The sequence below is a fragment of the Adelges cooleyi genome, unplaced genomic scaffold (genome assembly GCF_023614345.1).
Source record: "Adelges cooleyi isolate 19-005CV unplaced genomic scaffold, UGA_ACOO_1.1 ACOO_flye_CR_arks_rails_tigmint_CR_PRNA_9, whole genome shotgun sequence".
In the NCBI taxonomy this organism is placed as follows: domain Eukaryota; kingdom Metazoa; phylum Arthropoda; class Insecta; order Hemiptera; family Adelgidae; genus Adelges; species Adelges cooleyi.
The window spans coordinates 828,436-853,256 of NW_026096579.1; the positions used below are offsets into that span (position 1 = coordinate 828,436).

Below are 24,821 nucleotides of genomic sequence, written 5' to 3' on the forward strand. Positions count from 1 at the left end.
ATAATTGCATTGTAAATGTAATTTCTAATGAAACTAAAATGTATCAAGATTTTGTATCTTGTGTACATTCCTTCAAGTCCATTATTTCTACTTTGTTATCATAATATTGAAATATTATAAAATAATGGCTAACAACTATCAATACTTAAAGTGTTTTGAAAAATACTACTAAGTACAAATTATGTACTTGGCTCATTTTGCTTTGATAAAAAAATAGCTTACACATTTTTATTTTGACTTGAAATATTGACAAATAATTTTTAAACTAATAATCCTGACTTTGTGAGATTTAAACTTTACTGTGTAGAATATGTTTTAGGATAAGATTTACAATTATTATAATATAAGTGTAGACAAAAAAATATTTTCCGCAAGTTATATTTAATGTTTTATTTATTATTTCTGAATTAATTATTGAAAATAAAAATAACTTTCATTAGTATTTTGATAATCACAACAATAACATAATAATAATGACTATTTATGGTGACTTGATTCAAAATAACTATTAATATTTATTTTCTCTTAACGATTTTTCTTGATTAAAATACAATTATTTTTCAGATAATGGTTATAGATTTAATTTTTAAATCAAAACTATTCAAATGTCAAACAAAATTCATTCTTAAAAAAATATGATGTTCGTATGACTGTGCGTTGAAACAACGTTCTTGCAACAAGGTGTGAAGGTTTTTTTTATGGAATAAACTATCGTTTTATTAAAGCTATGCAAAAATAAATTCCTAAAAAAGGTGCTTAATTTGTTTAGCAGAAATAAAAAAATTGCTTTACTAAGCTAAAACAGCCGACGAGACTTTCGTCTGAGCGGCATAAGAAAAGAAACGGTAAGTATAAGGTAGATTTTTAAAAGTAGGTAATGTCAGCCTGTGGGCCATTGAAAGAAAGATAATAATATGCACACTACTCTGCGGCACAGTTGTATAATCATCAAATAATACAGTAATCTTGCATTTTGTCTTGCAATCTGATGTATTTGCGCTATTATGACTTAATAGAGATATACATGTTATCATAAAATTGCTAAAAAAATCGCATAACATAATAACTGTCATTAAAAAAAAAAAATAACATTGGATCGCTGTAACGGGTTTTGCCAAATATCATAATGATTATCATCCACAGTTACAAATTACCAACAATTTTTTTATTGTAATTTGCTTTTGCACGTTTTCTTGCCCCTATTATTCAATAAAAGTAAAAACAAGTTTGAAACTGTTTAGACCAATCGGTCAACATAATAATAATTAACTATTAAGGCGTTGTATGCAATTACATAGGTATATTATGTATTTTACAGTATGCGAGAAATGCAAAACCAACGTGTCAAGTTACAAAAATCAATCATGCATTTAAAAAAAAAAAAACGCCTAAGTGCTGAGAGGAGTGTCGAGTAACTGCAACAAAAATACTAATTATGATATTTCCTACGATAACATTTAACTGCGTGGATCATTACCATGACGGACCTAACCACAGTTTATATACCTTTTATGTACTTAGGTTTCTTACGTTTGTAGGTAAACCATTGTATTTGATTCTCGTTAAACATCCGAACACAAGTGTTAAATAAAGGTTTATATTAACATATTTCCATTGTTTTTAAATACTTTCAAAATATTGTCCGGATAAAGTATTCCGAAATCATTCTAAATGTCTTTTCACTGGATTTGTACTTGTTTATATTTAAATACTTACTTGGGAAATTGTTACTGAAAGCTAAAACTAATATTAAGAAAGCCCAAAAATGTATACAACATTTCCATAAAATCTCAATTTTTTTTAATATTTAAAATCAAATGGGGCACTAGTAAACAAGCGGAGTAAATGTAAATGCAATAAAATAATTTTTAATTGTAGTTTAAAACTTGTAAAAATTGATGTATTTTTAATGACATAAACCAAGTGACAGCTATCATACGTTATTTATTACACATTTTGATACTCAAAAACACACTTAAAAATTACCATTAGTAAATGTACGCTGGAAATTGACCGACATTTTTGTTGGAAAATGATTAAAAAAAAGGATTGTTTAGTGGAAATAATAATTGTGCGATACACCAAAAGTATAATGTATCTACACAAATTCAAAGCTGTTAAATTGTGTTTAACAGACAATGCACACAGTACCTATAAATAATAGGTTCATAGTGTGTCAAGTATCAATAACAAACCGTCTGAAGCCGGAAATACTAATGGTCAAACGGGACACCCAAATAGTTGTTTAATCGTTAATTGCAATAAAATGTTAATCGTTTATAAATGCTACTTGCGTTCTACAAATAGTAATTATAGGTACAGTATAAGGCTGTTCTATTGTAAATGTGTGTCATTTCGATTTCATTCACACTGTGCCTAAGTAAAATGAAAAAAAAATAATTCTATAATAACTCACTCCCAAACGGCTAAACCATATTCTTCCAAAAACGTGTGCCAGATGGCATGGAAATGTGTTTATACATTTAATTTAATTTTAACATTTAAATTCTAATCTACATGTACCCATAGATGAGCTGGTAAAATATAAATTACTATGTATATAATATTGTAGTTTTGGAAATAAGTTCAACGCAATATCGACAGCTCAAACCCAGAAAAATATAATGCATACAAAATCTAGAACAGAATCTTAAAGAGTGGAGACCATAGATTATGTGTTATTAAATAACTAAGTCATTCAAGTGGTATCAGAAATTTTAAGTAATCAAAAAATAAACAAAAAATGTAAGTTTTTACCTAGAGACAATTTAAATTTATTTATTTTTTCCAGAAATATATTTTTTCATTTTGCGGAGTGCTCTATTAATTATTAAACGATTATAATTTAAATCTAATTAAGGTATTCTACTTGCCGCCACATATTATCTAAATAAGACAAATATCACCTCATTTGTACAGCCAAGACATATTATCACCAAACTATTTACATTGCGAAACATTCGCATATTTTTATACATACATAATATACTCCTTTACATAAGACTTAAAGTTGCCACCACTGCACCTTTGTTCAGTTAAATCACCGTGCTAGTCATTTCAGAAACATGCACTTTCAAAGTTACTCTCGGAATTATAAATCTGAGTATTATATGTTTTCTAAGATACCCATTATGATGCTCTGGGCAATTCACGGTCATCACATAGTATTGTTTCTTACAAAAGGCAAAAATGTTTGGGCAGGGAAAGGTTGAATAAGTTATGTTAGGTTAGATTAAATTAAGTTAAGTTAGGTTAGGTTTTAAATACTCTCGAGTAATTAAAAGTCCTGTAAAATTAAAAAAGAAAAAATCGCGTGGGAGCAGTATTGTCAATTATAATTTTTTTTTTTTTTTTTATAAAAGGCCCGAAGCAGTCAAGTATTTTTTTGAGTATGCATAAACTCAATTAACCCATATAAAACTCATAATTGGTATTAAATATTATACATTGGCCGAAACAAAGCCCGCTGTTTTTTTTTTTTGCTCTGGACCCTACTTGTGGCCAAACTGCCTCTATTCCAACTCTTATTTGGTTATTGATTCTTATTTATGCTTATACAGGGAGACTTAAGTCATAACCCTAGCCCCAAAACATCCCCAGTCTCTATTGTTATTATCAGTGTCATATCTTCTTGTTATAGAGGCCCCCCTCTATAACAAGAAGATATGGAACCTTTTTGTTTTCTTAAAGGTCCCTCCACTTTAACTATGCGTGTCCAAGGGCCCCTACATAGCCTAAGACGACCCTGGCTGTTATCTGGCTATGGTGACGCGGTTAAAATGTAGTCGCACGCCAAACGGTCGAAAGCTTCTGTTTGTTGTACTGCGCTTGTCGAAGGCACACTGGTTTTTAAATATAAGTATAAAACGGTCGTTCGTCGGGGCCAGTTTGCACGTCGATTGCCCTTATATATAATATTATACCTATATAAACGGTAGCATACGGCCTAGATGACCATTAATGACGATCTGTGCGATCCGTCGCTTCTCAGTGACCAGAGAACGTGCAAAAACCGCAATAGAAAAGTGATGAACCCAATAAAAAAATTATCTCTCCGTTTGTCGGACACGAACAACACGTGAGGTGTTCTCTGTGCCAGCCAAAGCGTTACAATAATAATAATAATAATAATAAAAAAATATCATAAACTTCCATCGCAAAGAGATCAAAGAAAACAGTATGACACAGCGGTGAGATATGGGATCATTGAGTTCAGACTCGGTGCAGATGCGTGGGCAATGACGCGGTGGCGACAAAACGATAACGGATGAACGATTTATATATATATTTATATACATAAAAAAATGATTATATTATTTATTATTATTATGTTGTAGTATAATAGTAAAACACGAAGCAGACGCCCACCACAACCTATTGAGAGAAGATTTGACATTAATCATGCTCGCATAATAAAATATATGCTATCATCAAATGGGTATTTGATTATTTTTTTAAACATTTTTTTTTTTTTACGAGCACGTCTCGCAGATTGATTGTAAGCAAAATAAAATTCATAAAACGGCAAGTATATACACCGAACAACACGATTTTCAGAACAAATGCCAAAATACTGAAATTTTCGTCGAATCCAGTCTCAGATTTTTGCTAGCACGTCTAGTTATTTTTTTAAACCGCCTCCACAATTGTAAAAAATCACCGTTTTGTTTAATTCAAATGGAGTTTTTCCTTTATTACTCTTTACTTGTTGAAGAATTCAGAGCTGATCTCGTAACTATTAATGTCGCTTAATTGATTTGTAAAGAAATTACATTTTCTACAAGATTTTATTTAAAAAACGCAAGCCAAGTGGGATCGGCATGTAAACATTCTTGATTTTTAATTTAGGAAACAGCTATTAAGTAGTGCCTAGTCAACGTGGCGACGCTCAAATTTTTAAACTTTAATTACCTAGTTATAATTTATGGGTTCTTTCAATTTAAATGTAAGTAAACATAAACTGGTTTGAGCTTTCTTGAATGAATGTATTATTATATAATTTTTGTAATATCTGGTTTTTTTTAATGATGTATTTATATTTCGGAACCATTTATATCAAGTCCTAAAAATTAAAAATACTATAAAAAGAAAATTAGTTTATATAATATCTCGTTAGAAATCCGACCGGATAATTTACAGAAAAGTGTCGATAAGGCATGCAATTATTTTCTTTAATTTGACGATTCAACTTGATATCTTTTACCATAGGTCTAAGATGATAGCAAACTAATTTTTGATAACGTTGTCGAAATCTAGCAACCACGTTAATAGATAACACAATATTACCATCCAGAGACCTGTTCTATGGTTAAAGATAGATGTTTTAGAAATCCAATCCGATGGTTTGTAGAAAACAGAATGATAACAGATGCGATATTAGCTTTGCTATTAATTGTTTGAATGGGGCGATAACGGCGATTGGAGGTGTTTAACAAATCAAATAATGATAATAATTTTTGCGGATCACTTTAAACAAGTCACCTGCCACCGAACCATTTGCATATCATGCCCACGACCTTAACGAGCGCTCACTGTTGCCAGTCGTTAACGTTTTTTTCAGTTCAATTATTTGCTATTTAACCCATGAAAGTAAAACCGATGAAAATCGAAAACCGTACAATATAATGTGTTATGTATTCAGATTGTGTCCGCGGTACGGACACGGGAGAAAATCGGTTAATTGGAACTACCGACCTACCATAACAGAATATTATATTAAGGATTATATACCTACAGGCAGAGTTTGTATTATTCGTGTCGGTATTTAGAGCCAAATAAAACGTGTAAACGTTTATATTTTTCGCGGTACACTCGATTTTAGTTTATTATTTTTTATTTGTTTCCGGTCACAGAAAAACCTCTAACGGACAAGAATGCGCGCAAAAGTATGTGGTTTATAATATTATAATAATCGTTAAAATAACACGAATATTATACATATACATATATATTATAATGCGATATCGTGGAACATCCTATTCAGATTAAATTGTTGACCCGCCACATAACGATTATAATGTCTCGGCATCGATAACATATTATTCCCCATTTTATTATTTTATACTATTACGCTTCTGGCGACTGAACACCGATAAAAATTGCAAAAATATTTTAAATGAATAACAAAAAAAAAAAATACATTGCGGGTAAGGTGAAGTTGCAAGCCTTTAGAAATGATCACAACTGAAAGTGATAAAATCACTTTCGAATAAACGCCTTGATGATCCAAACTTTAGATGCTAAAAACGATTAAGTATCAATATAATATATACATAGTTTTATAGACAACAAACCATGTTTGCAATTGAGTTGTTTGATTTTTTAAGTTGTCCTCGATAAAAAAGTACCACTACTACTTTTATCTCATTTAACAGTAACGCGTGCATTTCTTTGACTTTAAAAGTCGAGATCAAATTTATAATACCATAAAAAATGTTAAAAATATTTTCAAAAAAAAATACACTACAAAATTACTGTTTTTTCAAACAAAAAAAAAACATGAATAATGTATAAATGACAAAAATCAGAACAATCAACAAAATTCATAAATAACAAGTAATTATTTTGACGGGTGACGACGATATTATATTGTATAAAAATTAGATTGTAAAATTTGTAAATTATATGTTATAAGATTTACATATGGTAATTTCCAGAACTTAAGTTTTAAAAACTAGCCTAATAAAAATAAAGCGTTTGTACCGCCTCTTCTAGAGCAAAGAGTTAATAATATTTTCTTGATTTCTCATTGTACAAATACAATATATTTTTATCCTGAAAACATGCCTTAAACCCGGTTGAAAAAGAATTCGACTATCGTTTAATTCAAAAGGTTAGAGCGTGTCCTATATATATATATATATATGTTTTGGGTGGTAGATTTTTAAGGCGTTTTAGAACATTACTGTCCTTTTAAAATACTTTTCGGGTACGATTTCTTATCTAAAGACTCAGCGTCTATAGACAGCGTGGTCTGACTTTGAAAAAGGGCATTTACCTCGTCAACCGACAAACAATCCAGGGAAACGGTGCAGATTAGGCCCACGCTGTTTGCATAAGTACTACACATACACCAACCCAAAAACACAGTAACGGCAGACTCCTACACGCTCCTCGACAGTTTTCTATAATAATATACTGCAATGGACACAATGCAGTGCTTTTTATTTTTATATCTACACATATATAGTGTGTGTGTGTGTGTGTGTGTGTGTGTACACTACCGACTGTTTTGTTACAGAAAAGGGCATCATGGGTGGGCGGTGGGTTTTCATTTTGAAATTTGCATGAAAACGCTATAAGACAAAAACCAATGTGTTTTTCTAGCACACGGCGATTTGACCGTGGTTGGATCGGATCTGTTGTGAAAAAGGACCAAGTCAGACCAAGTCTGACGAATGTGTGGCGGATATCGTACAAAAATGACGAGTCATGACCGAAACAAAAGAATCAAATAGATTAAATGTATTATTATTTTTTTATTTTAATAACAGCTTTAGGCAATCCCGCGACGGATAGTGTACACAAGCCGAGGAGGTCGTGTAGATCTTTATTATTATAGCTGTTGCTTGCGATATCTTAACAATATAATATTGTTATTGTCGTGTGTACCTACTGGAAAAAGCTTGTCATAATAAGAGTAAGCTGGCGTTGAACGTGACAGGCGTAAAAAAAAAAAGTCCCAAAGCAATTATGAAACGATTATAAACATTTAAATTAAACACACGCAAGCAATAGCGTATCAACGACCTCAACTGTGTGACAATATTGATTTTCTCTAATAATTAATAACATACACAATCATCGAGTATAATTTCTCAACAGTAAATAAGATACCGTCTAAGACAATGGTTTAAACCAGCAAGTCTAAACGCCTGAACATTTTAAATCACTTAAACCCTTGAAACAAAATCGAAACGCGAAAAAAATGAAAACGTTTTGAAAAGTACAACGCCGAAACCTAAAAAATGATTCTAGTTCGACCTTCTAGTTTAATTTATAAAACACTACTTAATTTGTTCTTATCAATTATTTAATTTGTCAGCCATTATAGTATACTCATGGTCACATAATTAAAAAAAATTAAAAACATACAATTTAAAAAATTGTTTTATCTCTTAAAATAGGAGTCTTTAATAAACTCTTCCTCCACCCCTTCCCAAAAAAAACAAAAACAAAAATCGTATCTATGGTTTATAAATATCTTAGATCATAGGTGTATTGAAGCTGTATTTAAATGTGTAATCAGAGTGGGCTAAAACCTAAGCCGACCTAGTATGTACTATTTTTTTAACACACACAGACCCAAACATTTTGCCAAATTTACTTTTGAAAATATTTGCTAGATTTAGAATAAAACCAGTGGGGTTTTTTTTTTTGTGGAGGAGAAAGGGGGGTTTATTTGCAAAATCTGCGCGCGAAACCATTTCACTTTAATTGCCTAATAATAATACTTTGAGGGTCCAAATCCGGGCCTTAGCCGTTGTCGGTGCAAAAACAGTAGTGTCGATAATCTTCGGGTCATCGTACAGAGAAAGCTGGTGAGACGTGATGAAGCATAGCTTTTTTAAATACAATATGAACGCACCAATATACCGATTATTATGACTCGACTGTCTACTTTGCAGCGTGACCGATTTTTATTAAGCAACACAAACTGTCCTGGAAGTTTTTTATTTACCTCTAAGTGTCTCTTTTTTATCAAACGGTTATATTGAAACAAACAAAAAACGCGAACGGTTGCATCCAAATAAAACTACATTTTAAAAAGATCAATAAAACTGTTTCCTGTTAGTTTAAAATGTTTGTAAAATCCGGTAATATCTACTGTCGAATTAATAGACCCTGATTGACAGAGCAGACACGTGGAATGACCGAAAATCAATATAAGTGCAAGCCATCAGTAATGCTTTGTGGCCAAAAACTCAGTCAGCGATTTTTATTTATTTTCAGAACGACAGAAATTATGATAATAATAATAATATTATCGTTGCAACATTTACTAGCTACTTGTTGCATGTGTTGAAAAATAACTGAGGTCAGTTTCGCAATTATTCCAAAATGACATTTTACAATCGAACTTAACATACCAACTTAAATATCTGTGCAATGAAAATTTAACATCACTGTCCAGAGGAAACGTGGAACTAAAAAACATTCACTTTAACGAACATTATAATTCCTATAAAAAAGAATCTAAGACAATAATGTTTTGTATCTTAATCGATAATAAATAATGAGCATGTTTTCTACCATTAAATTAATGGTTCAAGCTCTAAATCTCTGAATTATACGTACAAGACTTACATTTTTTAAATTATGGTCAAACACTAAATAAAAATAAGTTTTGAGGGAAAAAAAATAGTTATCGACTTAATTCATTAATAATAAACTTATGAGTTTACTAATTGCTATTATGGATAACAATGGATTATCAAAATACATAAATATAAATATAACAATAAAATGTATAAAACACGGTTTTCATAAATTCATATTTGAAATGCTATTTTTCGTTGACTTTGTAACGGTAAACTGTTGAATAATATTATCTGACCAATTAATAGATTTGAGTAATTCGTTTTCAATAATTAAAATCGAAAGAGATGTCAGTTAGCCAAAGATGACCTAAAACAATAATTGTTCTAGTTCATCTACACTTTTTGGACCGTTATCCTTTTTTAAATTATTTATGTAAGATAAAAATTAATGATAATTATGATATATTAAACGTTTACACACATTATCAAATCATTTTCATTGATTGCGTGCCTTGTCAACATAGGAAACAAATCCGTCGTGACATGTTTTCGGTGCACTAAAATAATAATAACGCGTTAACTTGTTAGATATCGTGCGATTCGGGTGTAATGATAATAATAATTATTATTTTTGTCTTTAATGTCAATGTGTTATTACATAAACACATTATAAACCGTATCGCCGTCACATCACCGTGTCATTACATCCAGTGCATTTAGTGCATATAATATATTAGACGGTGTGCCTATAATATCGCAATTTACAAGGTCATTTTTCGGTGTAACGTTCAGTTGATTTTTTTTTTAACTTCGATGTGATAGCGGAGAAGGTATTGGTTTCATAAAGATGTGTTTATTTTTTTTTTTTTGTGTCTGAAGTCAAGATAACTTTTTATTCTGTGGACCGAATTGCTCGTGTGGCACCTTTCAAGATGAGGAATCGTATGCAGATTATACTGTAGTGGGTCAAAAGCAGAAAAAGTCAATTTCTTCATCTTCAAAACCGGGAAACCCCGAAAAAAAATTGACCGGTTTTTCAACCGTCTACTATGATAGAAAAACGGTGGGATCAATTCGATTTTTTTTGTAGAACATTTATTAGGCGTGCCCTCAAACCCAAATTTCGACAACCCCCGCTACCTGGGGAAGGGGTTGGACATTTTTATTTTGTTTTTTAGGCGCAATTTTAGGATTTAATAGCTGAAAATCAGTCTGAAGATAGATATAGGTATATACATATATATTTTATACATATGACATGTGTAAAAATAAAATGTAATCAACATTTTTGTAATAGTAAAAAAATGTGCTGTAGTTTATACTGTGCTGGATTGTTACTGTTTCCAGATTCGCATTGAAGCGTTTGATTGTGATAAAATCACATTTATTTTTTATGTCGTACCAACGCCGACAAAAATACATAGAAAAAACATAAGCTGAGCATCTAAATAGTCGGGTTTTATATTATGTACACGTATAATAAATTAGTATATATAAGATATTATTATTCGTCGAGAACGGATTACACACAATATAATACAATTATTTGTATTATACGGCCGCATTTTTTTAATATTATTGTTTCGTTTTTTTATTTTTATTTTTTTTTTTTACTCGGCCCTTGTAATATTATTATGCGCCTTCGGCCATATACCGTCCATACGTAAGTACACAGTAACACAGTACAACACGTTTCCAAACATATAAAAATGGCTAAACAAAGTGTATGGACTAAGACTAGATATTTTGATTTTTTGTTTTTTTTAAATACAATAGGTACCACAAAGACTGTGCTCGGTTCGTACAAGGCTAGAGCGACCTGCTGTGGTCGTGGTGAATACGAGAAAGACGCCACCAAATAATAAGATGTAAACGAATGTCGGTGAACAAACTATAATACGGTCTGTGGATATTTGTGTTTATTTGGGTTGAACAGATTAGGTTATATTTTTTTTTGGGGGGAGGGGCGGTTAATTGTTGAGCTTATATTACGAACAAAGTAGAGTTGGCTGAATAAAAACAACCATACACTAAACATCCAGCTGGTTTTCTTATGTACCTAACATCATCCGTATCGATAAACTAGAAAAATGGAAACGTCTTATTATAAACAATAAAATTACAATTATTTCTCTAAATAATTCTAGGCGAAGCAATAGACTTGTAAACACTTGTAGCTATTATAGGCCAAATCTTAAATCGAACAATCAATATATAAAATAACTTTTTTTTTTAGCACACTGGCAATTGTCATCGAAAATGTTCTAGTTATGCTAAGACGTAATACTCATTACATGGCCATACCCATGGACGCTTGTTTCTGTTTGTATTAAAATCTAGTAAAGTTGAAATCCGATTCGAAAGGCAATTTGTACGAAAAATGTACAAAAAATACTATGTGCCGTTTTAATTAGGTTTTTACTCGCCAATAAAAATTAGAAAATCTAAATTTTAAAATTACATTTTTTTCCCTTTCAAAAAGTTTTACTTTCAATCCAGATACAGACAAACTATGACAAACTTGTTATTATAACTGTTTAGTTAAGTAAAAGTAAGTACACATGGGCGAGTATTTTATATTACTGGTAATTAAAATCAAACAAAACTAATTAGCGAATACCTCTTTTCCTTTTATTTGTAAATAAATGTTGTAACATCAACGCGAAAAGTAATAATTTAGTCGGTAACGATTTCTACAATAAAATAGTTGCAATATTATGTTATTAATTAAATGTATTATAACTAATTTATTTTTAAGTAATTAAACCGTGGTATTTTTATAGTGAAACATAAGTTAATAATTCCAAAGAAAAGATGGTTCGGTTAGTTTAGATTGAGAATCTTGATAAAACCACTAGACCAATTTTGTTCTTGTTTACAGCCAATGGAACAAAAATCGTACGCCTCAGACTGGAAATTAAATTAAAGTTCAGGTCTTGCCTTCAAGATAAAAAAAAACATCTTAAAATGTTTAATATTTTTACCTTTGAAATATGGCAAGTATTGCTTTCCGAAAATTCGTTAAAAGATTTACAAATTTGTTTTAAGGTATTCCTCAGAACTTTGAATAAATATAAGTTGTAACCTTACTGTTAAAAATAAAAAAAATTAAAGTAACATAGAATATCATTATAATATTTTCTCCTAACATTTTTTTTCAAAATTTCTAAGTAAAATTATTAAAAAAAAAAAAAACCTAATACGATTATATTTTCTGTATAATGGTTTTTATTGGTATTTTATTTTTTTACCATCAGCATATTTACAATTATTTTTTTTTATTTTAAGAGGGATTTTGATCATTTTCAGGCATAGCAGATCCTTTAGGGCCTATTTATTTTTATTTAAGTACCTATATTATGTTTTTTTCTGATTAATGCTTAAATATAAAACAAATTATAATACGCTGGTTAACGATTACAGCAGACCATTTAAAGTTTATTATCTAATAAACTTCACAGACTTTGGTATTTTTGTTTGGAGCTGGATCAACGTTTTTATGGATTTTACAATGGCTAAAAATATACTCAAAACGGAACACAACCATTTTGGTATTTATATTCTAACATAACACACATACACACACCTGTTTTACAAGCAGTAGGTACTAGGTAATGAACAATTATTCACTGAGTAGTCAGTTTTGTTTTGTTTATCATTGCGCACTATCAGTTAGAAGTATTTAGTATACCTATACCGGTTGTATAACATAATAATCAAATAACCAACGGTAAGTATATTATGTTCAAAAAGAGTTTTAAGAGTTTTTAAGGCACCGCAACCGATCGAATAACACGAAAAACACATTTACCATCATCGAACAGCTGATAATAAAATGGAATTTAGACGATTTTTTTGTTTTTTTTTTTTCAGAGGGTAGGGTTGACTTAACCATTGTCTCGTGTTTGGTCGAAACTGTTTTAAGAAAAATTGTAAATACTTAAAATAGGTTGACGAAAATGGATTTTCTCTTGCCGTCGCAAAACATTAAGGTTACAGAGGGAGAGTAGGGGGGTGTGATTGCAAACAAATGGAGCAAATGTAAATTATATATTTTTTTTAAAAAGTGATTGACGATTTTCAATTTTCAATTGATACAATTTTTAATCATACTATAATAAAGTACTACACATTATAATTAAACAAAAACAAACATTTTTGATCACGAAGTCACCGCTTATGAATAAGACCAGAAAGACTTTGGTGTTTTTCAATTTTTTTTCCACTATAGCAGGAATTTATTTATCCAAATCCGTTTTAGAGATCAATTTTTTAAAAGAGATAATGAAGAAAACTAATGGACATCGCCCATGATAACACAGTTCCGTCCACGCCATTCATAAAAACAACTTATGATAATTGTTTTACATTTTTCCACAGCTATGTAGGTATAGACTTCTTCGAAACATTAAAAAACCATTTTAGAGTAGCATAGTTAGGCCACACCACCTAATTATCTATTTTATAGCTTAAACTATTTTGTATACACGTTTACGATACAGTATGGAGGATTCTTTTTTTTTTTTTTTTTTGACAGACCATAATTTCTGTGGGAGAAATTACAATTTCATCGAGCCGGCCTACAAACATCGATCAACATAGTATACCGTTATCGTTTGAAAGATGATAAGAAGCCTAATTCGCGCGGTATTAACACTTTTATTTGATAACAAAACTACAGTGTACAATAATACGTGTCTATCGTTATTTTCGACTTTCAAGTTAAGGTAAGTTTAGTCTAGGTTAGGTTAGTTTGGGCCAAACCCAAACACATCATATCTTTGCCAGAAAATCATTCACACAAGGCTTCGGCGAAGATTGACCGGCGTTTCCGGGGCTTTGGGCTTAAGAGGACTTAGGGGAGGTAAAAAGCGAGGGGAGGGGGGGGGTCGTTTTTTTCCACAAATCAAAAATACAAGTACGGCGAGGCGCACTCACCATTCGTTGGGTCTTGTCCGGTGCGATGACGGTGATCTCGTGTGTGCGGCCGGCCGAACCGTCGTCGGCGGCCGGCGGCGCGGCCGAACCGCGGTGACCGTCGGCGGTCGGCTGGTTGGCGGCGTTTGATTTCACGTTGAAAATGTTCGGCACTTTGGCGATCAACGACAACCGGCGGGAAAGTTTCCGGCCGATTTTCTTGGACTGTTTCCGGAAACTCTGCGCCTCCTGTTGCTGTTGCTGCACTTGGCCGACGGTGTACGGGCCGTTTGTCGCGGCGGAACCCGAGTCCTCCATGGCGAGAGGTCCTCGTTTCCGGCGTGTGTCGCGCGAAAGACGAAGTCGACAAAAAAAAAAAAAAAAAGGGGGGTAACTATTATATTAAAAGTTTCGGCGTAGTGTACAGGTACAAATTATAAAACAATAGCGTGACCGGCGGCGAAACGAAACGCGCACGTGTGCGGCGACGACGGCGGAACGGACGGGTAAACGACGCGCGTGTATCGCGGCGGCCGGCGAGCAACTGGATAGCGAACACATGACCCGGCGACGACGCGTTCGCCACGGGAACCGTCCACGAAACGGCGGCACCGGTTTCGAGCGCGGCGCGCCATAGATGCGGTCCGTCCGCCGCCGTCCATCGTTGCCCGATCTACACGTCAACCGATGACCGATCGAAAACTTCAACGCCATTTTCGGCGAAATCATTTTCTATATTGACACGGATATAATAAACTAGATCGCTAAGACTTGTGATAACAATGCAAGTCGACGTCCATAATTTTCCCGAGTCGTGTGTGTGTGTGTAAAATAATATATTATGTCTGTGATTCTGCGTTATCGGCTCGACTTATAATTATTGTTGTAAACATATTTTCACGTGATAAGCTTCTTCTGATTCCCACAAAGACGGAGAAAAACTTCAGCTATCTAATTTATTATAAATATAATATCGGTGCGCGGATATTATGTCTTATGGCTAGGGGACGGTCCGTAAAATTCGACCGCTACGAAAATGTGTCACGCTCATTAAGACTAGAGATGAGAACCTAAGTATGGAAGTAGATACTAAAGTACCAACGAGTACCAGAAGTAACAAATGTACCAAAAAGTACCGAAAGTACCAGGGTCCTATATTTGTAAATTATTACATATCCATTTTCCTATGTACTTCCTTGCAGCGGAGGTACTAGTATCAGACTACTTTTACTAACATTTTTCTTTGCCAATCCGTTCAGCCCTTTCATTCCTGTGCTATTGCTACGAGTAGGTTGCATTTAAAATATCGTATAAAATTCATTGAATGGTCCGTTGTCATTATCATAACATCAAAATCTTTTTTGATACGTTTAGAACCGACAAAAATTAATACACGTGGTAATGGTATAATATCGTTAAGAGTTTGTAGTTTATAAAATCAATGGTTAGGCAACACGAAGTGTACGGTAAGTAAATATTATTGCGGTAACTGTTTACCGAATGTTATATTTTAATAACGGTTAATATAATTTTGTAATATTAATAAATATATTCTAGATTTTATAGGTCGTCAAAACTTTAGTGCGTCATCTCACAATTACTACGGTAAGTGCGCTCATATTAAATAATTATTATCACTAGACGTTAAACGTGTATTATATAGTGTATATTAATACCAGTGTATATTAGTTACAATTTTATTAATATTATTATTATTATTTTCACATGAGACTATATATAAGTGATAAGGCATTGTAGATAAGTAATAAGTGATAAGAGATAACATATCCTTGATTCAATATTTTCTCCGTGGAGTGAAAAAAATAACTAAGTTTTTTTTTCAAGTGTGTTTTTCATATCATTTGAAAATGTACAACAAAATAAAACTATCCAGCGCTAAAATAAATTCAATAAAAAACAAACCTTAATAGCGGTAAACAAACAACAGATATATTATATATTTTTCGAAACTTTCAATTTTTAGTACCCATAATATAGAAAATTAATTCATAAAAACTATTTTTTACGGTAGTTTTAAATTTGATTTCGTATAAAAATAAAAATTTGATTTCAGACTTCATAAAAAAAAAAAAACAGGTTCTACATTATTTAATCGAAATCAACAATATAAAGAAAATATTTTACAGCTACCTGTTAGTATGCAAGAATTAAAATACCTGTCACTCAAATGAAAAGTGTGTTAAATAACATATTAGAACACTAGGGCATAATAAGAGACTGCATAGTTCAAGTGTAATGATTAGTAAGTAGGTATATTCCTTTTGTACAATATTATATTGATAGCAAAAATGAATAAACTCAAAATACAAAAAAATATAGTAAACTTATTTAATTAAGTTCATCTGAATATTATAATATATTTTAGAACGGAGACCACACGACCAGAAATAGGTAAACCTGATAAGGTCACTTTTTTAAATTGATTATTTTACATATTAAGTGATCGATTAAGAAGATAAATTTTTTTTTTCGGGTTAAATCGTTTTTTTTTTCAATAATAAATTTAAATCACATCTCTTTTAGATTCGTTCAATAAAGTTTTTTTTATAATAAAAATTGGAAAATGGTGATGTTTTATAATACTTATCATTGACCTACTTGTCATTGATTGGTAAAAAATGAAACTCACAAATAATTTAAATCAATTTTTGGTTACCTTTTATTAGGGGTTTTCCTCTGGATGAATTTATGGAAATAGTTCAATTTTCAAATATTTTTAAAAGCACTCTTGGTGTTAAGACTCTTTGTAAAGGTATTTTTTCGCAGTAGAATGTAGACTAACTAGATGTCATCAATATTGATATAAACTATAATGATATTATTATAACGGTCCCACACATGGCGTTATATGACGGAATTAATGATGTTTTTTAGCTGTTTTTTTTTTGTTTTGTTTTACACGGCAAATAAAAAAGTGTCTACACCACACTAACTGGTTTACCTCACAACGGTAAACTTCCAGACTGTTTTTTTTTTTTTTTTTAAATGTTTTTCTGGAAACATAAGTCGTTTTGAACACGTGAGTTCGGATTCGACCGGCTTGGACCGTTCACACAGTGCTTATAAAATATAATCTTGCGAAATTATACGACCTGGGTCGTTGCAGAGATTAAATAATCAACATAATATTGTCGTTGGTACCAGTGACGGAGTCTAATTTTAGAATTTACCGTTATTCACGTTGTAGCGTTTAATTTACACAACCATACAAGACCCAAGGATATGATAATAATTATATTATTGTAATCGATAAATACCGGTTGTAGGTAATTTACTATACACGCTTAACATTTACAATGATAATTCAATACGCACATAAAGTGCACACAATGAAGTACAATAGTGTCTAATGAGACAGGTATTAACTGTAATTTAGGCAACTGCAGCCTACAGTAACCTCTAAAAAGTCTAGGATATATTATTATTTATTAATATTGTCGCACATTTTTTGTGACATCGATTTTATGAAGTAAGTACAAACGACGGAAATGTCCCAAATATATAGGTCAAAGTGAAATTCGTTTTTAAAATGACGATTGAACAGTATAAAATCAAAAAAAAAAAGTACTCGTTTTAGTTTCAGCCAACGTTAATAGCTATAAGTTTAATTTAATTTAAAACATTTTTATGCAATTACAACGGTTAATGTTATAGTTTTCTTCACGATTTAATTTGTCATGATTTGTACGTTAAAAATAAATAACGTTACTTTAAAAAAATGTAAAACAAATTATAGGTTGAATGATAAATTATTATATTAAATTATAACAGTATGTGTATAAATTATTAAAAATAAAATTTATCATTTTCCAAAAAGGTATGTTTTTCTCTTATTCTAAGAAATATGAATACAGATCTATCTATACTAATCTACTCTTGAGGCGGAAACCAGACAGGTATGAACTCATCTCCTACTTCTCCTTCAATAAATCTTGGTTCGTACTTAGGTTCAATTTCTTCAGAGACCAATTTATTCAAAACATCGTTGTAGGCAGTTGTACTGAAATCAATAATTAATATATTATTACGAAATAGTTGTAACAATGTTTTTTAAGTATCCAATGTAGCAACAAAACTATTTCTTAGGAAATAAAAGTGGTCTCAATTTAATTTAATTACATTTGATGTTGCATAGGAGGCAAAAAAAAAAATTACATCATTGTAAAACCAATAAGCATCTTCGCATCAAAACGTTTATATAAATATTACTAATATGGACTCACTTTGGTTTTAAAATTTCAACCACAACTGTAAAACATAAAACATGTTAAAATATGCTTTATAGATACAAAATTAACAAGAATAGATTACTACGATTAATACGAATAGATTACTGTAACCGTACAAAAAAAATTGACCCTCTTTTGAAATAATTGTTTTTAATTACTAATTAGTATGGATACAGGATAACTGATAAGTTAATTTGTTTAGCTTATTCTATTCTTATAAGTGGTATTTTTTTGTGAAAGGACCTTTCTTTGTCATTCAACAAGTAACACTTTCACGCAATCTATTATGTTACAAAATACATTTCGAAATTTGTAATTTTCATGTAATTATTTTTTTTATACAAATGTTCAGAATTTGTTTCTTTATTTTATTAAAACAACTGCTACCTAAGTTTGATATAACTTTATGTTATATTACTTAAATACAAATTTAAAAAATGTCAGAGTACTTGATTCAGGGTTCGGCGATCGTTGGCCATCTGCAAGAGAATATAATATTAATTATATTTTATCAAATAAATCCTATTATTATACTTTTACCTCGAGTCACTAACATCCAATAGCCGGTCCCTGAAAAAAAAGCATTTATAAGCTCAACAAACATAATACTTGCTTGTTATCTAATTGTAAGTAAATATTTTAGCAACATAATGACATGAGTACTTTTTAAGGGTATGGTAAATGCAATATTTGACTGAAATAGTTATAAAAGAACATATTGGCATAGCTTAATAAATAGATAAGGATAAACGGACATAAATTTGTGCATATCATTTTGCTTTTAAGTAGATTTATTTATTGGCTATAACGTTTTTTAATAATAACAAATATACCGGTGTCCCATTTTAAAATACTGATGAACTTTTCTCAAAAATACTAATGCAATCAAAAAGTTATTCATTAGAAACTTTTAGAGTTCCAAGTCAAGGGACGTTTGAAGAAAAAAAATGGTTCCGTCATAACCAACGACTTTTATAGGAAATGTTTTTTCGATAAATTCCAGTTTAGGTGTTTTTGAAGCCAATTTTTGCCACTGTCTATCTGAATTTTCATTATCGATTTCCCGATAGTAATTAGAAACAACTGATATGATAACGATGATCATATATCAGTGATAAGAGATAGAAAAAATTGAATATGATAACGACACCTGATAAGAGAACAGCGATGATAGACAGCTGATAATGACTCCTGATAAGAAACAACTGATAACGTTTGTTGATAAGAGACCAAAAAGGTGTCGGGATATTGATCTTATCCATGTGAAAAAACATGTTTGTCACCTTAGATCAGCCACTAGGTTTTAAAATTAAATGTTTTTTCCTATAAAATGATTGAAAGGTACGTTACGATCTCAGATTTAATATTTTTTAGTTATTCAACATTAAAATAAAAATAAATGAGGCGGTAAAATTCCAATATTATTGTATGGATTTTTTAGACAGTCCAATAATAAATTTTAATTTTTAGAAATCGTAACACTGTATTGTTTATATTAAAAACACATCAAATTCTCAACCGCGAAACGCATAACTGTTTGTTACTATTGTTTTTCGGCGTACCCATGTCCTTAAATAAGTTATTAGTCTAAGGGCAGGTTGCATAAACTTCCAATAGTGACTTATAGTATGTGTAAAGCACTAACGAGCCGGTGTTAACGGTTGTGTAAATTATCGGTTATTGAACTTGTAAAATACAGATCCGATTTTGGTTAAGTAACATACAGCTCGATTAATGATGTGAATCATGGTCGATGTTATCAATGTTATTGCAGCAATTACAATTTTGATAGTATTTTTAATTTTGATATTTTCATTATTTTAATAATTTTATTTACGTCATTTCTCATTATAATAAAAATTATAATAATATTATATAATTAGATTTTATCAAATTAAGAGAGGCTCAATTTCTTTTGTAGCCATATGGTTATCGCATAATAACCCTAATTTTATTATAATAGTATAGCGTTTCTTTATGCGACACCTTATTAGTTTGTATAATCATTAAAACTTTACACGATGAATTAGTTACAAGGACATTAATACATTTACAGACAGTTTTTGTGTGCGTCTGCCCTTAATAATATTCCTAGGTGGATTTAGGGGATAGGCAAATGCGGCATGGCACCCCAATATTATGGGCTTTAAAAAACAAGTCTTAAAGACGGTCTATGATTATTAAAATATGACATTTACATATTACCAACATAATTAATGGCTAACATAATTATAATTACAATTATTTCCGGCTTCTCGCAAAAAAACTAAGTCGTTTTCTTCGAATACATCTGAAAAAAATCATAGATTAAGGAAATTGCATGCGGTATGTTTTTTTTGTGTGTTACAAAAAAATCGACTACTTAGGATGGTCCGATTTCAATTTTTTAAGGATATACGAGTTCTTAGGCAACTTAATAGGTTATGTAAGAAACGAATTTTTTACTTTTTTTTATGTAAAAATGGGGTTTTTATAATAAAAAAAATTGCAAATTTAATTTATTTAACTACAAAAAACTGAAATGTTTAAATGAAAATCGGCTTCCTATATCACATAGTAAAGTAACCAAACAATTTTTTTAAAGAATTAAAAATGGACCATCCTATGTAGTCAACATATTTTCTAGCTTCTTAATCTAAGGCAAACCAAAATAGCTTTTAGCCATAAAAAAAATTATTCAAATTTATAATACCTTATAGCTCATACAAATTAACCGGTTAATTATTTGACAAGGTCGAAATTTATTAAAACATCTTTTTTCTTAAATTTTGCAGCACAAAACTCCTTTAAAACAGTCCGCATGCAATACCCTAAGTAGGTAGGTGCATTATAATAGTACTTTATGGTGCACAAAAAAAAATTATTATTTTTGCCTGATGTACTCTAAAATATAATCCGTGCATTATGTTTAATTAATAAATACGTTATGCTTACCATCAGCAAACGTACAAACACAGACCAAAAATAAAACAAAATAATAACTGATGAATGCCATACTGATGTATAGAAGTATACACGTTAAGTTGAAAAGCACTGTAGAAAATATATGATTGAATTTAACGTATGAATTTATCAAGCTATATACTGTACTTAATTCATTGAAATAAACCAAAAAACTTTACCTGATCATACAAATCATAAATCACATGAGTTTACCAACACACTGTGTATACGTGTTCTTAGACCAGAAACACCATGCGCGAAAAATTCATCTGATTGTTTAAATTGATTTTCAAAACTTACAATAAAATGAGTTTCGAGGGTTCTCGTTGTAATTAAGAAATATTTGCAACAAGGTACAGTTTATGAAAAAACGAAAAATATTTTTCTTATCATGAATATGGCGAGGGAGAATTGTTTGTGACGTTTAGAGCATGCTTAATTTAGAGTAAGCCACGTTAAATTTCGGATATAATTGCAGTTTTGTACTTTTCATTCATTTTAAAATTACTTTTGTCGATTGATTGATTCGATTTGGAACATTTCCAGTGTTGCCAACGGAATACATATGTTGCGTTAGTATTTATTTTATCGGAAAACTTACACATTTTTAAACTAAAAATTACTTAACCCTACTGACCCTAACTTTAAAAAAAAAAATTAATTAAATAAACCCAAATGTACACTTGTGTCCGTTCAACTTAGTCATATATTGAACTAACTGGACGGAGAACGCATTAGGATCAAGATAGAAGTGTAATACATATTATACATAGATTTACTTTTTTAACAAATCTCGATTTTTATTACAAGCACACGGTAAATTGATTTGCCCAATTTTGGCTCTCTGAGTCCATTTTTGTACGTGTGGTACAAATAATATTAAATAGTATCTAATTGATGAAATATTGTAATGTTGTATTTATACATTTTTTTGTAAAATTATTTATTTTTTAGAAAAAAAAAAATATATATATATTTTGACTTTGTAAGAATAAAGTAATTTTTTATACTATAAGAAATATGAATAAGATTATGTGTACTAATCCATTGGCAATGGTAACATTTCATCTCCTACTACTCCAACAATATATCTTCCTTTGTACTTGGGCGAAAGTTCAACGGTAAGTATCATATCGTATATTTTATTGTAGTCTGTTGTCCTGAAACCGATAATTAATATAATATTACGAAATGGTTATTAAATGTATAATTTGTATGTATACATGGTATAAGCAAAGGTATTAATAATTAAAGAAATACCTGGAAATGTCTCAGTTGTATTGAATTATATTGTATGTTTAAAAGAAGACATCATTAAGAAGGTACTTATTACACTAGATTGGAGCAGACAATAAATGGGAATACCTACTGTCTGAAGAGAAATTACTGTGATTTATTTCCCAGAGTAGTGGCGTATACAAGTGGGGGGGGGGGGAGGGGTGAAAGATTGGGAATAGATCCCTTGATTTTTTTTTTTTTTGTAGTTAAGTTTTCCGTATTTCTCAATATAATATTACTTTTAAGTATATCAGATGTTTTCTAACTATTCAAAAAAAGCCAATATTACTACTCACCTTGGTTTTAGAATTTCAATCACACCTGTAAAACAAAAAGAGGTGTTTATAAAAATATGCCTTATACAAAATTCGTAATATATTGTTACATACATGTGTTTAAATATTTACCTAAAATTCAGGTCAAAAGTCAAAGGAGATTTATCGAATTAATTACGTTTAACATTTAAATACCTAGTTTTCCACTATTTGTATTAAATTAATTTTGTAGACATTATTAAATTATTTAATCGGTCTAAAACCGAATTGTTATTTTTTTTTCACACAAATGTACAGACTTTTTCTTTGTCTTGGTAAAACATCTGCTATATGGTATTGATACATTCTTATATTTTATTATATTACTTTAATCAATATAAAAAAAATTGTCATTATACTTGAGTTAGGATTCGACTCTGGATTTACTCCATCTGCAAGGAATATTCTTTATTAGATTTCATTTGAGATATATTATTATTATATATTTTTACCTTGCGTCACAAACATATAGTAGTCAGTCGCTGAAATAAAGAAAACATTTATATAGTAAAGATATAAAATCTACTTGAACCCTAAACCATAAAAATAGTAACCATAGTAGATTTTATATCCTTACTATATATTTAACCATAAGTTTGCTTAACAGTTTTTTCTAGAAAACATTTATAAAACCAACGAGCGTACTAATTATTTATGTAATAACTAAATGACTACACCACTAATTTAATATTAAAATGTTCGGTCCATGTTTGATATCCATAAAATACATAAGATAATAATTTATTTCAAAAATTACCCACGATATAAATAATTTTTTATTATATCAACTTTTGAAAACTTTAACGGTAACGTATATATTTTATTAACTTTTTAAATTAAGAATATTTTACTAAAAATGTTGACTGGTTGATGACCAGTTTTGAACAACTACTCTTAAAGTTATAATAGTTTAAAAGTTAGGACGGGATGGGAAGTGCGCGCAGATAACAATATACTACACTACACTTTCCTCCTGCCCTAAACTTGAAACTTCAATAACTTTAAAAAGAATCAACCAAAAGCGGTTATCGACCAGTCAAAAAAATATGCTCAGTACATTATTCTCAATTTAAAAAGTTAATGAAATGTATACGTTACCGCTTAAGTTCCAAAAGTTTGTATAAGATTAATTAGTTTGGTCAAGGGGTAGAAACATACATACTTTTTGGAAAATTGAGATCACATTATATTATAAAATAGAAAAATTCAATTATTTATCAAACCTAATGAGATATTGAGCGGTTAACGCTGTAAGGATCACTCTGTATACAAACTTTACAGGAAAAACTGCGTTTTAACAGCCATCGTTTAAATACAAATAATATGACATTTACATATTACTAGTACAATTAAGGCTAACAGAAATATATATTTACAATTATCTCGAGGGTCTCGAAAATGTACCAAGTCTTTTTCCTGGAATACATCTAAAAAAACAACCATAGATTACATAGTATAGGTACAGAGTAATAATACATTATCATAACCCGTGTGGATTATGGTTAAATAATAAACGAATGACGTTTACCATTAGCAAACGCCAAAACGCAGATAGATAAAACAAAGTAAAATCTGATAGTTGCCATATTGGTGTATAAAAGTATAGAGTACACATAAAAGCTGAGAACAATTTAACGCATGAATTCGTCGACCTCTAGACTTTATACAGTGTAGAAATTCATCGGGTCATACTAAGAAAGTCATAAATTATAGGGATTCATATGTGTTTGCTAAAAATGTTTGTCTTACCGACCCGCATGGAAGAAAACGAATTATGACTCATGCTTAATTTTTCTAAAAATACACTAAAATGTCAAAAATACAGTTTGCCTTATACACATACCGTGCTCTGAAAATCT

At 30.5% G+C, this 24,821-nt stretch overlaps 3 protein-coding genes across 4 annotated transcripts in view; all 3 read right to left on the reverse strand.

The window, feature by feature from the left end:
* The window catches only part of LOC126847021 (rho GTPase-activating protein 20-like), a 187,524-nt gene extending 172,825 nt beyond the window's left edge, over positions 1–14,699 (reverse strand). Inside the window, exon 1 of the mRNA XM_050586973.1 lies at positions 14,199–14,699. Coding sequence (XP_050442930.1) covers positions 14,199–14,495 — 297 coding nt within the window. The 5' untranslated portion in view covers positions 14,496–14,699. The remainder of the gene's footprint in view (positions 1–14,198) is intronic.
* A 3,148-nt stretch (positions 14,700–17,847) lies between these two features.
* On the reverse strand, positions 17,848–21,632 carry LOC126847027 (uncharacterized). 2 transcript variants are annotated; one of them, XM_050586994.1, is made up of 7 exons: positions 21,550–21,632; positions 21,362–21,460; positions 20,667–20,717; positions 18,968–18,997; positions 18,877–18,906; positions 18,422–18,446; positions 17,848–18,198 (listed from the first exon to the last, which is right to left on the reverse strand). In XM_050586994.1, the coding sequence occupies exons 2-7, from the start codon at positions 21,420–21,422 to the stop codon at positions 18,069–18,071; spliced, it is 327 nt and encodes a 108-aa protein (XP_050442951.1). In that variant the 5' UTR covers positions 21,423–21,460; positions 21,550–21,632; the 3' UTR covers positions 17,848–18,068. The 2 variants fall into 2 exon arrangements, with proteins under 2 accessions (XP_050442951.1, XP_050442950.1); XM_050586993.1 differs by lacking the exon at positions 21,550–21,632 and having other exon boundaries at positions 21,362–21,500.
* A 777-nt stretch (positions 21,633–22,409) lies between these two features.
* Positions 22,410–24,578, reverse strand: LOC126847028 (uncharacterized). The gene is made up of 6 exons (XM_050586995.1): positions 24,491–24,578; positions 24,339–24,389; positions 23,415–23,444; positions 23,322–23,354; positions 22,945–22,969; positions 22,410–22,530 (listed from the first exon to the last, which is right to left on the reverse strand). Exons 1-6 carry the CDS (start codon positions 24,546–24,548, stop codon positions 22,410–22,412), a joined length of 318 nt encoding a protein of 105 aa, XP_050442952.1. The 5' UTR covers positions 24,549–24,578.
* Between the last annotated feature and the right edge of the window lie 243 nt (positions 24,579–24,821).